The sequence below is a fragment of the Chaetodon auriga genome, chromosome 3, assembly GCF_051107435.1.
Source record: "Chaetodon auriga isolate fChaAug3 chromosome 3, fChaAug3.hap1, whole genome shotgun sequence".
Classification (NCBI taxonomy): Eukaryota; Metazoa; Chordata; class Actinopteri; order Chaetodontiformes; family Chaetodontidae; genus Chaetodon; species Chaetodon auriga.
Window position 1 is genome coordinate 13,644,781 of NC_135076.1, and position 13,524 is coordinate 13,658,304.

A 13,524-nucleotide genomic window follows, 5' to 3' on the forward strand; every position below is an offset into this window, starting at 1 on the left:
AGGTGGGAGAGGAGGCACTTCTGTCTCCAAAGCCCAGCCTAAAGATGAGATCACCTTGTGCAAATGAGGGTCACTTTGCAGATGATAAGTCTGATCCAGCAGGTGTAAACCACAAGCACTTGCAGCACTGGTATGGCCCAGACTATATGAACTTAAAGAGGATATGCATGAATATATGACACAGTGGCACACACTGTGTATGGAGAAACAACATGTCCATATGCTGTTTTTTTTTTTTATGCTACAGGACATATGTGTCAAAGTCAAACCCAAGTTCCCATTACCAAAAAAGCTCAGCTGTACTTATTCTAGTTCCTGACTTATGATTTTGTTGTGTAGTTCAGCTCACAGGTAATTTTAATGCGTCTCAGAGATATTCTGAATATATTGTTGCTGTTTTTCCTGATTAATTTCTTCTGCCTGGTTTCCACAGGGCTTCATCATTGGCAGATAGGTAGAGTCCATATTCCTCCTCCACTTTACTAAACATAACACTTCCAGGGGTTAAGCATGTTTCTTTTTTATCAAAAAAAAAAAGAAAGAAAGAAAGAAAAAGAAAGATAAGTTCATTATAACTGGAACAAAATTACCAGAAAAACACTTTATTCATTTATTTTACATTATCTCAGAGGTCGAGCAAAACACAAAGCTACAATAATAGTGTATTCATCTTCTATACAAGCAGTTTGACAAACAGTGAAATGACAAGTTTGTTATTCTCAGCACAGGATTTGTACGGAGTTTGTGTGTGTGTGTGTGTGTGTGTGTGTGTGTGTGTGTGAGTGTATATCCATCTGTCATTTTAGTTTTGTATAAGCTAGTTTGTATAAGCTAGTTTGTTTGTTTGTTTGTTTGTTTGTGAGCCACACAGCTGTTGTCTTTTCCTGCTTTTCTCAGCTGTATCAGGAAGCCTGACAGTGCAGCGAAGGTCGTGTTTGAAACCTGTTTAACTGAAGGCAACTGGTGGAGTGAAACAAAGCAAAAATGTGTGTTCAGGTGGAGAGTTATATAGTTTTACACAGCTTCAGTTTTTACCTTTTAATTTCAATGTAGTTTCTTTCTTTTGTCTCTCTGTGTGTGTGTGTGTGTGTGTGTGTGTGTGTGTGTGTGTGTGTGTGTGGGTGGGTGTTTAGTTTGACATGTTTTAATAATCGGTGTGTGGAGAGTCGTTGTCGTAGATGTCTGAAATGAAGAAAAGAAAAAAATAATTAAAAAGTACATTTAAAAGTCAGTCTTACAGATTCCACTGGAAATGACAGGAGCACAGTTTGCAGGGCATTTAATACAGAACATGAAGCTCAAAGAGAACTCACCGCCTCCATAGTCGACATCGTCATAAATGTCTCCTTCCCTGCAAAGATAGAAATGATTCCTATTGATATTTCTGTGCAAAGTCTAGACCTGGAACTTGTTAAAATGGAGTCAAAATGTTCTGAACTTTGTCTTCTGTAACTCTGGATGAGAACAAAATGCATCATATCTAAGCATGGATGAAGTGGATCTATAAAATGGGCGTATCCAGTACAATATATATGTAAGTTTGACAGATCTGGTGATAGCATATCTTCATGCAGTGTAATATACAGCAAGTATATGTGTGTACATAATGTATGCTTGTATAATATAAATTACCCATTTAAATTACACTATCAAAATGAACAGTAACTAAAATTGCTATTAAACAGTCAAAGTCAAAGATCAGCTGTTACCATACCAATAAAAAAAAGAAAGGCTATTCACCATAATTTGTTTATGGTGTAATGAGACAAATTCAAAGTAATGCTCATGGAGAAACATGATGAAGATTCACTTACATTTGAAGAAGAAGAGATCTGGACACATAACCATCTGTGACAGGTGAGACAAAAGAAAGCTTTATGTAAAACAGTCACATTGAATAAGGAAAATAAAACTGTTGCTGAATTTATTTTACCATCCAGGCTGACTGCTTTGTTAATGTACAACAGGTAGAATTAAAAACAAGGCCTTTGCCAATTAAGTTAAAACTGTAAGCACAGACAAAAGATTGTGCGAGTACATACATATTGCATCTCAATCCATACATACATGTTTTCATTACTATTAACTGTGACACAGCGTGTTCTCATTGAGTAGTTTGGTCTGACCAAATACCTGCAAAGCTAATCACATTAAGATCAATACAGCTGTACTTTCTGTTTACTCCTAATTACCAAATGTTAGCATGCTAACATGCTAAACTATCATGGTGATAGAATGTTATATTATAAACACCAGCAAGTTTGCAGTCTCATTATGATTAGCATGCTAATATTAGCATTTAGCTCAAAGCACATCTGCACCTCAGTACAGCTACAACATCATTTCTCAAGTTTGTGCCTCATCTGCTCTTCACTTCAGTCTGTTGACTTCAAAGCTCTTCAGTCTGGTCCCTGGTGAGCGGGCTGCATGAGAAGCTAAAGTTAAATTCTGATATGTAATATAGTGAGTGTTAATCCACTACTTCCCTCAAGGTAAACTATGCAACATTTGTCAATGCTTTGCTTATTTACACTCTCACAGGCCAAGTCACTGAGCATCACGTATACCTTACACCATTACAAACCAGTCGACTCTTACTCTTACTTGTGTGGCCACCACCTCCACAAGCTGCTGATGTATAAAGTACTGCAGATTAAAATTACAATCAAAGAGGGAAGTGACGTGTTTACGTACATCTTCCAAACCGGTTGCGACACAGAGCTTTCTTGCTGTTGGTGAGCTGGATGACGTCCAGGACTTCTCCAGCAGTCACATGCAGATCCTTTCCTCCTGGCTTCTTTATGATGCTGTTAGGATTCACCATCATGGTGTGCAGCACCCCGAGAGGCCCCTCATACTGCGAAACAACAGGAACAGTGATCCATTTGCACCATCTTCTACATTTCAGTATTTGTCTCAGTGTAGGCGCTGTAACATGTTTATGTTATACGCATCAAGAGGAAATTATTCGTCACATCATTGTGGGCAGGATCTATCCTGTTCTTTTCTTTCTATATGTTTCTCCCTTTGGACAAACAATTCAGTGACATATAATGAGCATTCAACATAAAGATTTCTTTTCACTGCTATGCTGATGACACTTTGCTTTATATACCACTAAAAGCAAATAATCTGATATAAATGTGTGAAAACAATTTACCTTAAATTTCTTTTTTAGCTCCTTCTCTATTTTGGGATCTATGCTGAAAAAAAAAGATGATTCAACAGTGAATGAAAAAGCATATATTTGTGAAATTTATCACCTACATGTTTTCTCAGACTTTCTCCAGCAGATGAATAATAACAAAAAAACTCGAGGCAGATCTCACCTCCTCCTATCACTTACCAGATCTACACAAATAAAGTTACACTGATGATGGAGCTGCATTGACATGTCAATGTCACACTCTCATTTCCTGTTCCCTTTCAGGGAGCCAGTTGTAATACATACCTGACTTCAGGCGGTGGAGGGGGAAACTCCCCAGTTAGTGGTTGAACATCATCATACTCATCTGAGGATGGAAGAAAAGTAAAGTAAAACTAAAATGATCATGTCTTCTTATGAATAAAACTTGAGAAGTCAAAGATAAAATAAAGTACAACTAATATGACCCACAGTATGAGTTGGCCAGGTAGATTACTGAAATCAAGTTGGTCCTCTTTGTTACGCTTCAAGTTGTCAAATATCCTACTGACCTTTAGCAAACTGTGACTATGAACAATGACGAAGTTAAATTGAAAACTGTGAGATTTTCCCTCAGAAATGTTTACGTGCGGTGTCACTTACCATCATCTTCAAGCATGCTGCAGATTAGAGGAAACACAACATGTTAGTTGGAACAGACGTGGGTGAAACTGAGAAAGCAATGCAACCAAACAATTAGCTGAGTCTACAGGTGGAATTACAGAGAAACTAATCATTGATTTAAAAAAATATGAAATCAAATCAGTGGGATTAACATGATGCACTGTACCTGTCTCTGTGATTGGACTCCACATTTAACATCTGTGGGGGGTCTGGAGGTGGTGGAGGCAGCGGTGATGTGTCTATTTTTCTGGACTGGAGCACTTTACGCTTCACTGCCTCATAGTCGACATCCACACATGTGTTACTGATGTATCCGTCTGCAAGGTAACACAACATGAAGATGATGAACTTTATTAGGACAATTCAGTGTGTGAGTCAACACAAACCCCTCGAATGCAAAGAATCAATATTATCACTTGGCGTATCTATATGAAACCACATAAAATAATTTGGTAAACTGGTAATCTATCAAAAGGTTTTTGTTGTTAAAGTTTCATCTCCATTAGCCAAATCAATGTGCAATATCTATTCATATGTACATCACACATTGACAGCGTTAGCATACAAGGCACTTGTTTCTTAATTCCAGTTGACAGTATCTCCACTGTCATGTTTAAACAATGTGGAAGGTACTGTATTTAACCTGACATACCTATAGCAACAATACTTTCATCCTACATTGCCAGTCAGCTTACTGGAGAAACCAACACAACCATGAACTGAAGGGACTCCAAACTTGTCTCAACTCTTGACACAGGCTCACTGTCTCAGTGGAAAAAACGTTACTCCGCTTTGCTTTATGACATTCTTCATCGTCCTCTGCCTGTCCATCATTTTTGTTATATTGGGACATCTTGTCCCCTGTGATTGCTTACATATCTGACATTAATGAAATGTTAATCAGACACTAGAGGAAGTGTGATATAACACTGGGAGATAGAGATCTGCACAATGTTATAGATGATATCTTTATATACAATACACAGCGTCTTCACCAAACAAGGATGTGAAAAATGTCTTCAGTCTGACGCTCTAAACTCACACACACACACACACACACACACACAGAGTTGTATATTCATACCCTAACCATAACCAAAACCACTGCTTGCCTAACCCTAACCTTACCCTAACCTTAACCCCAGTCTTCACCCTAAAATGTAATGATCTACATTGTGTGGACATGTATTTTGTCCCCTTTAGGAAGGTGAGCCTCCACAACGTGACTAAGGAAGGAATACATGGCACACAAACACTTTAAATAAATAACTTTTAGATGTCTAGCCTTCATATCAACTGAGGGCTTTGGTTGATGTAGGTGAGTTTGCTGAAAGTGCTGCGTTATGCTAAACTCAGAGGTCTAACTTAATGGCACTAAGGACAGTTCAAACTGGAAGGTTTTCTATGTGCGCTTTATGAAATTTAAAGTGAAACTCACAGTTTCCACTCATAGAGCGAGCCAACCATTTGCCTCCTGGATTATTCTTCACTCGAAGGATCTCCACACTCTCGCCCTGTTGGACACTGAGCTCCAGTTTTCCTCCTCCGTGCCAGTCATGTCGGACCCTGGCGGTATGAAGAACCTCCACCTCCCCTTGCAACTACACAAGAACAGAAATAAAGTGGTGAAAGTTAACAATGAACAGAAATGAATGAGATTTGGATGGAGATGGAGGGAGGATTTGAACAAACCTCATTGTTTTTGGATGTAACCTAAGATGCAAACTTGTGTTTCAAACAGTAAAAATATATATTTCAATGTGTATTTTTGATTGAACAAAACAAAACGTTCAGGAAGTTAGAAGGTCAGCAGGTTAGCTAAGTGCTGCAGCTAACCTTGATAACTGAAGGAAATATGAGTAGATTATATCTTTCCAGTCAGCACAATATTCTTACTCTTTGCCTTTTAACTTTGGCTTCAAAGTTATATCAATTAAAAAAAGTTGTTCTTCGGCTTGACCCACTTTCAGATGTTTGAACTACAAAACATCCAATCTGCAAATAGCAATTTTATTGTGGTGCTTTTTCTTGGAGGACAAATGTTGTTGGTTTCTCACCTGAAAGTTCTTCCTCAACTCATTTTCTTTTTTCTGACGCTCCATCTGCTCTTTCTTCTCCTGTTCCTGTTTCTTCTTTGCTTCTTTTTTCTTTTTCTTCTCAGCATTTACCCGGTTTACCTCCACCTGGTCCCTATAAGGGCACAATCAAAATGAGTTTTGAGCATCTTTCTTCAGCCTCTCTACTGTCAAGTCTTAGAAATCTTGGTGTTATATTTGATCAGACTATGTACTTGTCATTTCACTGAGCTGTACATGTCTCTTCCATTTAAGAAACATTGCCAGGTCTGCTGCATCACAACTTCAAGCACAGATGATCGTTCGTGCTTTTACGTCATCCCAGCAAAACTGCTATTATTCCCTTTTCAGCTGCCTCAGCAAGTCGTCTTTGCCCTGCTGTGTCCTTACATCACCAGTAGGTCACTTAGGTCTTCTGACCAGATCTTACTTGTTGTCCCTCAAGCTCAACTGAAAGCAAAAAGGTGATTGTGCCTTTAAAGTCACTCGCTCCGACACCGTGGAGCGCTCTTCTTCCTGTAGACTTAAATTCAGCAGTCTCTGTTAAAAAGGAGCTAAAAACTCTTTTATTCAAACTGGTCTTTGCCTGATGCTTTCTAGTGTGTAATTTTGCATTTTTGGTCTTATTTTTTCTTGTGAAGAACTCTGTGACCTTGCTCTGAGAAGGAGCTGGACTGAATAAACTTGCCTTACTTAAACTTTGAAGTTTGCCATAAACCAAAGCACTGGGAAAATCCAGAGGATTAAAATCAATCTCGATGGTAACTTGAACATGTGTTCCATATTTAGTTGAGATGTTTCACTCAAAACCGCTAATGTGAACCTCATGGTGGTGCGAAAAGTCAGTGGATCTTCAAAGACTCTTTTATCCCAAGAGATACTTTTTAATTCTCTTACAGATTTCTCTCAGTAGTCCCATTACTTTGATTCTGTGGAAACTGGTCTATATTTATTGTGAACTCAGAAATAAAAAATTACAGTACCAACTGTAGGATCCTACAAACCTCACTGTCTTTCACTTGTCATTTTTTTCCAATCTGCCCACATTTCAACAGCCCCCCCCCCCCAACCTCCTGTGTTTTGTCACTATAATCTGCTTTAACAGGAAATATGTTGATTCACAGACACGACTTATAATCATAAAGAAATATCATCACACACAGAGACATTTTGTCCGGTCACACAGGAACTAAACTCACATCAAAATGCAGATTCTTTGTCATTTTTAACGTAAAGGAGCACACGTTGTTCTCAGTTTAGGATAATTTGAAGCATAAACAAAAAAAAATTAAAAAAAACCAACAACCTATCAGTGATATAAGTGAGAAAACTTTATAGTAATAATAGTTACTGTACTGGTTGGTGCACTAGTGGCTGCTTCAGCAGCAACAGCGGTAAGTTCAAAAATAACAGTGGCACCAGCAGATATTATTGAAATGCTGTCCCCCCCGTTCATGCAGCTGCAACCATTTTCTACTTTTGGCAGTAGAGTGCTTAACATATGCAGACACAGTGGTCTAATGTTAAAAGCAGAAATGTATACTCACTCATCAATAGACTCATACACGTCTTCGTCATCCTGCAAGAGAAAAGGTTTTATTCGCACTTTTAAATAACAAACGAAAATTTTCTGATTCAGGAATAATTTGATGACAGGGGAACGACATCTATCCTAACTAAATCAAATGATCAAGGAATCAAAGAAGAGTTTTGAATGTAAAATCAGTGTCTGCTCAACTGATAACGAGTTTAACTGTCATTCGTCTCACCAACGTGAAATATGAACAAGTGCCAACTGGAATTTAGAGCTCATTCTAATCTTAGTTTTAGGGAAGAGTGCAGTCTGTTCTCACAAGAGAAGCCACCTGGTTTTCATCTTTTAAAATAGATGCCACTCTCACTTTACAGTAAGTTACATTTCAGTCTCAGTTTTCCGTCCTTACCCCGTCCATGCACTGTGAGCTGTTGTCACTCCAGGACTCTGTGAAGTCACACAATACAGAGACATTAAAACAGTGTCTTACATTTGATAAAGTGTCACATTCTCTGACAAAATGCTTAATAATATTAAAATTTATAATAATACAAGGAGATTATGTGTCATAACGATTCAAGAGCAGAAGGAGGTGAACTGATGCACCAACAAACAAGCTGCATTCGTTACCGTTCTTCTCAAAGCTTGCAATATCATCATACGTGTCCTGGTTATCCTCAATGTCCCTGCAATCAATAAACAAACATGAGGCATGTTGATTTTTTTATCTTTACTTATGTGTACTTTTTATCTTTACATTATTATTATGATTATGTATTATAATTGTAATTCTGTATCAATCAGACAATCTGAACAGCTCAACCCGGTCTCCTAAAATGTTAATCAAACCATCATCTGGGCAGCATTACATTTATTTCAAGTTTCAAAATTAGTTGTGCATGAACTTAACTTTAGGGAGACAGGGTTTATTATGGCGCTCCTTTTGTGGTTTTCACTCTGCAGTGCTCACTGCTACATTTCATCATCATCATTTCTCAGCTTCAAAATCAAGGCATTTGTAAACCAAAAGTAACAAACTGGGGCAGCAGAAACAAGTTGTGGGCACAGCACACCGACATATCGTCATCTTTTAGTCGATATGGGAACTTGTTAGCACCACCACCACCACTGTCTTTTAGATCTGTTTTTGGTCTCAACCAAATAAGAGTATTTGGCCTTCATTAGATAGCTCAAAGTAAAGCGTGTCAGGTGACTATATATAGAAAGAGATGATGTGCAGGGAAAGTCTCTGGTCTCAAACCAGTAACATCATGGTTACGTGACACATATCTTAGACCACTTGTTGGTGCAAACTGTAAAAGTTTAGAAAAATATGCCCACATTTTTCTTATTTTCTAGTATTTTTAAAAACTCTAAATTAGTCTCTGCCATGATTTATTCTCCTTAAAGTGCCTTACATTTGACAGTCCTCAAGTGTTACTCATGATAGTTGTTGATGTTCCTGCCTGCCATCTTTACTGTACATCATATTAAATACTCACATGGAGGCTACTTGGCGCGGTAGACTGCTGGGTTTGCTGGCTCGTTGAGGTGGTTTTGGAGGACCAATGACTGCAGGTAAAGACATCTTTCTGCCTGCTGAACTGGGGGAAGGTGCTGGGAGAACCAGAGAGAACGCCTTAATGAGCAGACAACCAGCAACGAATTGTCACATCTACTCACTCAAATGGGCAAAAACGAAGGACAAAGAGGCTGAAACATTCTCCTTTTTTTATTTTTCTTTTTTATTCTACTGAGCTTTACTACTGTTGCTCACCACATTTCCACTTTTAATATTTGATGCTCTGTCAGCAAGATTTAGATTTGACAATGTTCGATTTAATGGACTTAACTTTCCATCAAAGGGTTCATTTCAGAGATATTTCAAAAATATCACGAGCAAACAATAGTTGTTTCTGATCTTTTTTTCAATTCAATAAAAGAATAAGAATAGCATGTACACCTTATATAAACCTGTGTTTTTTTTCTTGTGCGACAAGTTAAAATATCCTCTGTACAAGAGGCAGAAATGTCAGCAGGCAGGAAATTGACGAGTGTGTCCTTGTGCTCTATTGACTGATCATCCAAAGCCAGAACTGTCATGATTTTGCCAGGTTAATTATTTTCAAACAGAATCAACCTTGACTGTCTGCTTTTCACCTGGGAAGGAGCAACCTTTTACAAACATTAATCCAGAGAGATACAAGCACAGAATAGACACCGGGAATATCTAGAGTATCCTCAGTTGTACAAATCTGTGAGCGAATAAGACTGAGACTCACCGCTTTGCTTTCTTGGGCCAGGAAGGACGGGTCTTTGGTTGAACCTCATAAAGGGCTCCAGGTTGACATGAGGAGGCCGTTTGGGTTTCAAAGGCAGAGGTCCTTCAGGGGGCAGGGGCCTTCTCAGCGGGGTCACATCCCCTGCGCTCCTCTGCCGAGGCTGCTGTCGGAGTGGTAGAGGGGTGGAGGGGGGAGCTGGTGCAGGGGCCTGAACTGGAGCCGCAGCCGGGACTGGTTTGGTGCCTGGAGGCCTCTGGTGCCTCAGCATTATGTTCTGTAGCATCTCACCTGTCTGTTTGACTTTGCTGTTGTCTGCCGGAGGGATGGAAGCTCTGACTCCAGGGTTGGGAGGCAGTCGAGGGAAGGAAACAGGTCTGGAGGGCACAGAGGCTGCCATTGGCTCCGCCCTGGGGAACCTCATCAGACCCTGGCCGGACATCAGAGGAGGAGGAACAGAAGGAGACAGTCTGTGATGGGCCAAATCACTCTCTGACACTGGCAGGATCGCCCTCCCAAACCCGGGTCGTGGAGATTTCGGCGAGCCGCTGTCTCGGCTGCTGGTGTCCGAGGTGCTGGACTTGCTGTTGAACTTGGCCCTCAGAGCCTTGACATCCACACTCTCCCCCTGACAACAAGACAGAAGCACAAACTCAACTGCAGCAGCTCTGTTTCTAAAGCAGGAAGTTAGCAGCACAGCAAGGCATGCCCCCTACGCACACAATCACACATGAGTGAGACTGCACCGTGCAGCAACTCGTTTCCTGGTTGTTTTGATCTTTACAGAGCTGATAAGTCTCCTTCAGCTCTGCTGCAGACAAAACTTGCAGGCTGAACAGTAAAATATTCAAGGCAGCAAATCATAAATCCTAAAATCAAATATTGTGAGCATTTCTTTATAAACAAATTTAATTGTCAAATGGACAGTCGCTGTAACTACATTTAACATATAGCCCAGTTTATGCTGTAACTGTGTGTTTGAAGCAGTTCAGGGGGGTCCTGATGATGAGATTTCATGAGTTCTGCCTCCAGAGGTTTTTTGTTGTATGAAGAGGTATGTTTCATCATCACAATGACAATAACATATACGCGTTTGCTATCCAGCTCTTACTGCTACTGTTTACATTTAGTTTCTTTTCTCGGTACTGTATTTTCTGTGTGAAACTTCTCGTACCTCTGGTTTACTTCCAGACTGTCTTATTGGCATTAACTTTATTTTTGCATCATGAACTCATCTGCTTTCAGATGGTGATCAGACATCTCTTTATTTTTGATTCAAATGGAAGATCAGGGGTCATTTCCTGTGTGACCTCTTACAGGTAGAACAGCACAATGTTGCTGCTGACTGGACCTCCTGCTGTCTGTTGTGAAACGATAACCATCATGCAGTGGGTCACCATCGGCACTGTTTTAGGCCACAAATTCTACCTTTACAATGATCATAATTTTTTTATTGACGCTGTCAGAAAGTTTCCGATTTTACTTCATGTTTAGTCGATTGCATAACAATACGAGGTGTTTCTAATGTTTTGTCCAACCTATTCACAAACTCACCAGTAACTTTGATGTCAGTAATAAACATATATTTGAATTAACACCTCTCTGACAACGTCACCAATAATAACAATGACTGAACATTACAACCTTCATTAATGTAGAATTTGTGGAAGATCTGCTGTACTGGATGTCATTATATTGCTGTCTATTTACTGTGGAGTGTTTTGGAAAATGGTCTCAACAGAAAGCAATTTTCCTCTCATTAGCGTCGACATGAGTCTCAGTCATCTTCTCTCAGTTTTACGAGTCTCTGTGACATAGTTTTGGACTTGAGCGTTGGCGTTTTCACCTGCAAAAATGAACCAAACAAAAGGAGGGAAGTGCTCGGAACAGTTTAAAAAAAGCTGCGATAGAGATACAGAAATAATCCCTCATATCATTGGTTGGCTGCGATAGGTGGAGTCAGAGAACTGTTTTAACAGAGCAATGGTTAGCTAATGATCAGCAAGGAGGGACACATGGTGGAAATAAAAGCAAATTCTGTTATGAATGAATGCGCCTTGATCTCTGCTCTGTGGACAAAATGAAAACATGATGAAAATAAAAGAATCACACCATCTATTGTTCAAGCGCCTAAAGTAGCAGCAGAGGGTGTGAAGGAGAGCAGGAAGTGCTCATGACCACACACCTCTGTACCTTAGCCAGCATCCTGCTGCTGTTACCATGGAGACGCCCCCCCGCTGGAGCTCCTGCACCAATAAGCTGCAAGCTCTGCTCGGCCGTCTCTCTTGTTTCAAGGAACAAAGGAAACAGACAAAAACCTTTTCTCTCCACCACAAAACACACTCACACTGCGTGTGGGGTTCCACTTTCAGTCAGCGAGCGTCTGCAGCAGAAAGACTGCGTGTGTGCATCGATATGTATCTGTGTGAGTTTGCGTGTGCTGCTCCTTTGGCAATGAAAAATTATTGCAGGTGCTTTAAAAGGTCTTGCCGCAGACGGGAGCAGTGCAGCTGCAGCGCATAAACATGAGCACTAAGTGACAAAATGAAGTTTAGTAAAATATGACTTAATTAAAGTCGGAACTCATATTTTGCTTCTTTAAATTATTTTCTGTGGCTTGAAAAAAAAGTGATTTTCTGGTATATTGATGAACTTTATCAATGTCTCCTTTTGACGTTGAAACTTAACATATTGTCAGTAAAACACTTGCACTGTGTTACAATCAGCTTGCCAGTAGTTTATGAAGCAGTTTGACTAACCTGTATGAAAGGGGCTGTGCAAATCAAAGCAAAGTTTGATTGAATATATTCAGGTAATACTAGTCTTTCATCACATATTAGCTTCCAGCCAGTCTCTGCTCCAGAAAACAGACTTTTGATGTAGCTGATGAATATATTTGATTGTGTAGTTGTATTTTGTTGTAACTGCTGATGAAATGAATGTAATTAAAGTCTGATTTCAGTGGAGTCTTGATGATCTAAAGTCTTTGAACTCACTAGTATGGAAAAAAAACCTGGAGCAAGAACAGGATCCTTCACTAAATATCAACCGTCATTGACCTTTTCTGCATATAAAATAGTATTAAAATACAATTAACATGTAATTCAACTGAAATTGGTAAGACAGTAAGATAGACAAGTGAAAGTAAAGAATTGCTGTGTATACTGTGAATCATTAACCAGTGATAGCTGAGTATAATAAAGCTTTCTTTTAAAATCCAGCTTCCCCTTTTAGTGTAAACAGTATGTTAATACTGGACAGGAAAGGAAACAGCAGCAGCTGCGCACATTAACATTTTACAGCATTAAACAGAGTTATCAACAGATCACGCATTTGAAGGATTGTAGAACAAGCTAAAAGTTCCAACAAGGTGATTTGGTGAGTGCCTAATTATATGACAGAGAGAAACTGAGTTTTTAGCCACAGTGTAACAATAATATCTGCTGAGGGTCTTTGAGTCAGGTTATTCATAGACAGCTTGATGGTTGGGAGGAAATAGCCAGGACTTAACAGCCAACACATAGTGTGAAAGGTGCTGTGGAGGAGTTCTTGGTCACTCCACTGATTAATAAACAAAGAAAAATCCTTCTAAATAAGATTTTAAAAACAACTTCTTACCATATTTGCCTTTAGTGATGGTTTAGTGGTGGATAAAGTACTCCATATCCAGCAGGGAATCCAGGCTGATGCTACTGTACAGACTGCTACATGACACTAAACTTACTGCAAATGAGGAAATGCTCAACGTGGGCAACAGGGTGACAGCGACACAACATGGGATTAACAGGAGAGAAACTTTAACATCCTGCAAGCTAGTTTGTTTCATTT

At 39.5% G+C, this 13,524-nt stretch overlaps 1 protein-coding gene across 1 annotated transcript; it reads right to left on the reverse strand.

Moving 5' to 3' along the window:
- Positions 1–1,072: 1,072 nt before the first annotated feature.
- Positions 1,073–13,410, reverse strand: LOC143317125 (uncharacterized). Its single transcript, XM_076725103.1, has 16 exons — positions 13,315–13,410; positions 9,700–10,324; positions 8,920–9,034; positions 8,048–8,103; positions 7,827–7,864; positions 7,431–7,462; positions 5,866–5,998; positions 5,247–5,409; positions 3,975–4,125; positions 3,788–3,804; positions 3,452–3,512; positions 3,161–3,203; positions 2,695–2,857; positions 1,815–1,848; positions 1,314–1,351; positions 1,073–1,182 (listed from the first exon to the last, which is right to left on the reverse strand). Exons 1-16 carry the CDS (start codon positions 13,315–13,317, stop codon positions 1,145–1,147), a joined length of 1,710 nt encoding a protein of 569 aa, XP_076581218.1. The 5' UTR covers positions 13,318–13,410; the 3' UTR covers positions 1,073–1,144.
- Positions 13,411–13,524: the final 114 nt, after the last annotated feature.

What these genes read in the sequence shown, in the direction of transcription:
- LOC143317125 (XM_076725103.1), bottom strand. An exon ending in GTGTATGAGTCTATTGATGA is followed by an intron (nt 5,999 to 7,430) that starts GTGAGTATACAT and finishes GTGCCCTTATAG; the next exon opens with GGACCAGGTGGAGGTAAACC. An exon ending in TCGCTCTATGAGTGGAAACT is followed by an intron (nt 4,126 to 5,246) that starts GTGAGTTTCACT and finishes GTTACCTTGCAG; the next exon opens with ACGGATACATCAGTAACACA.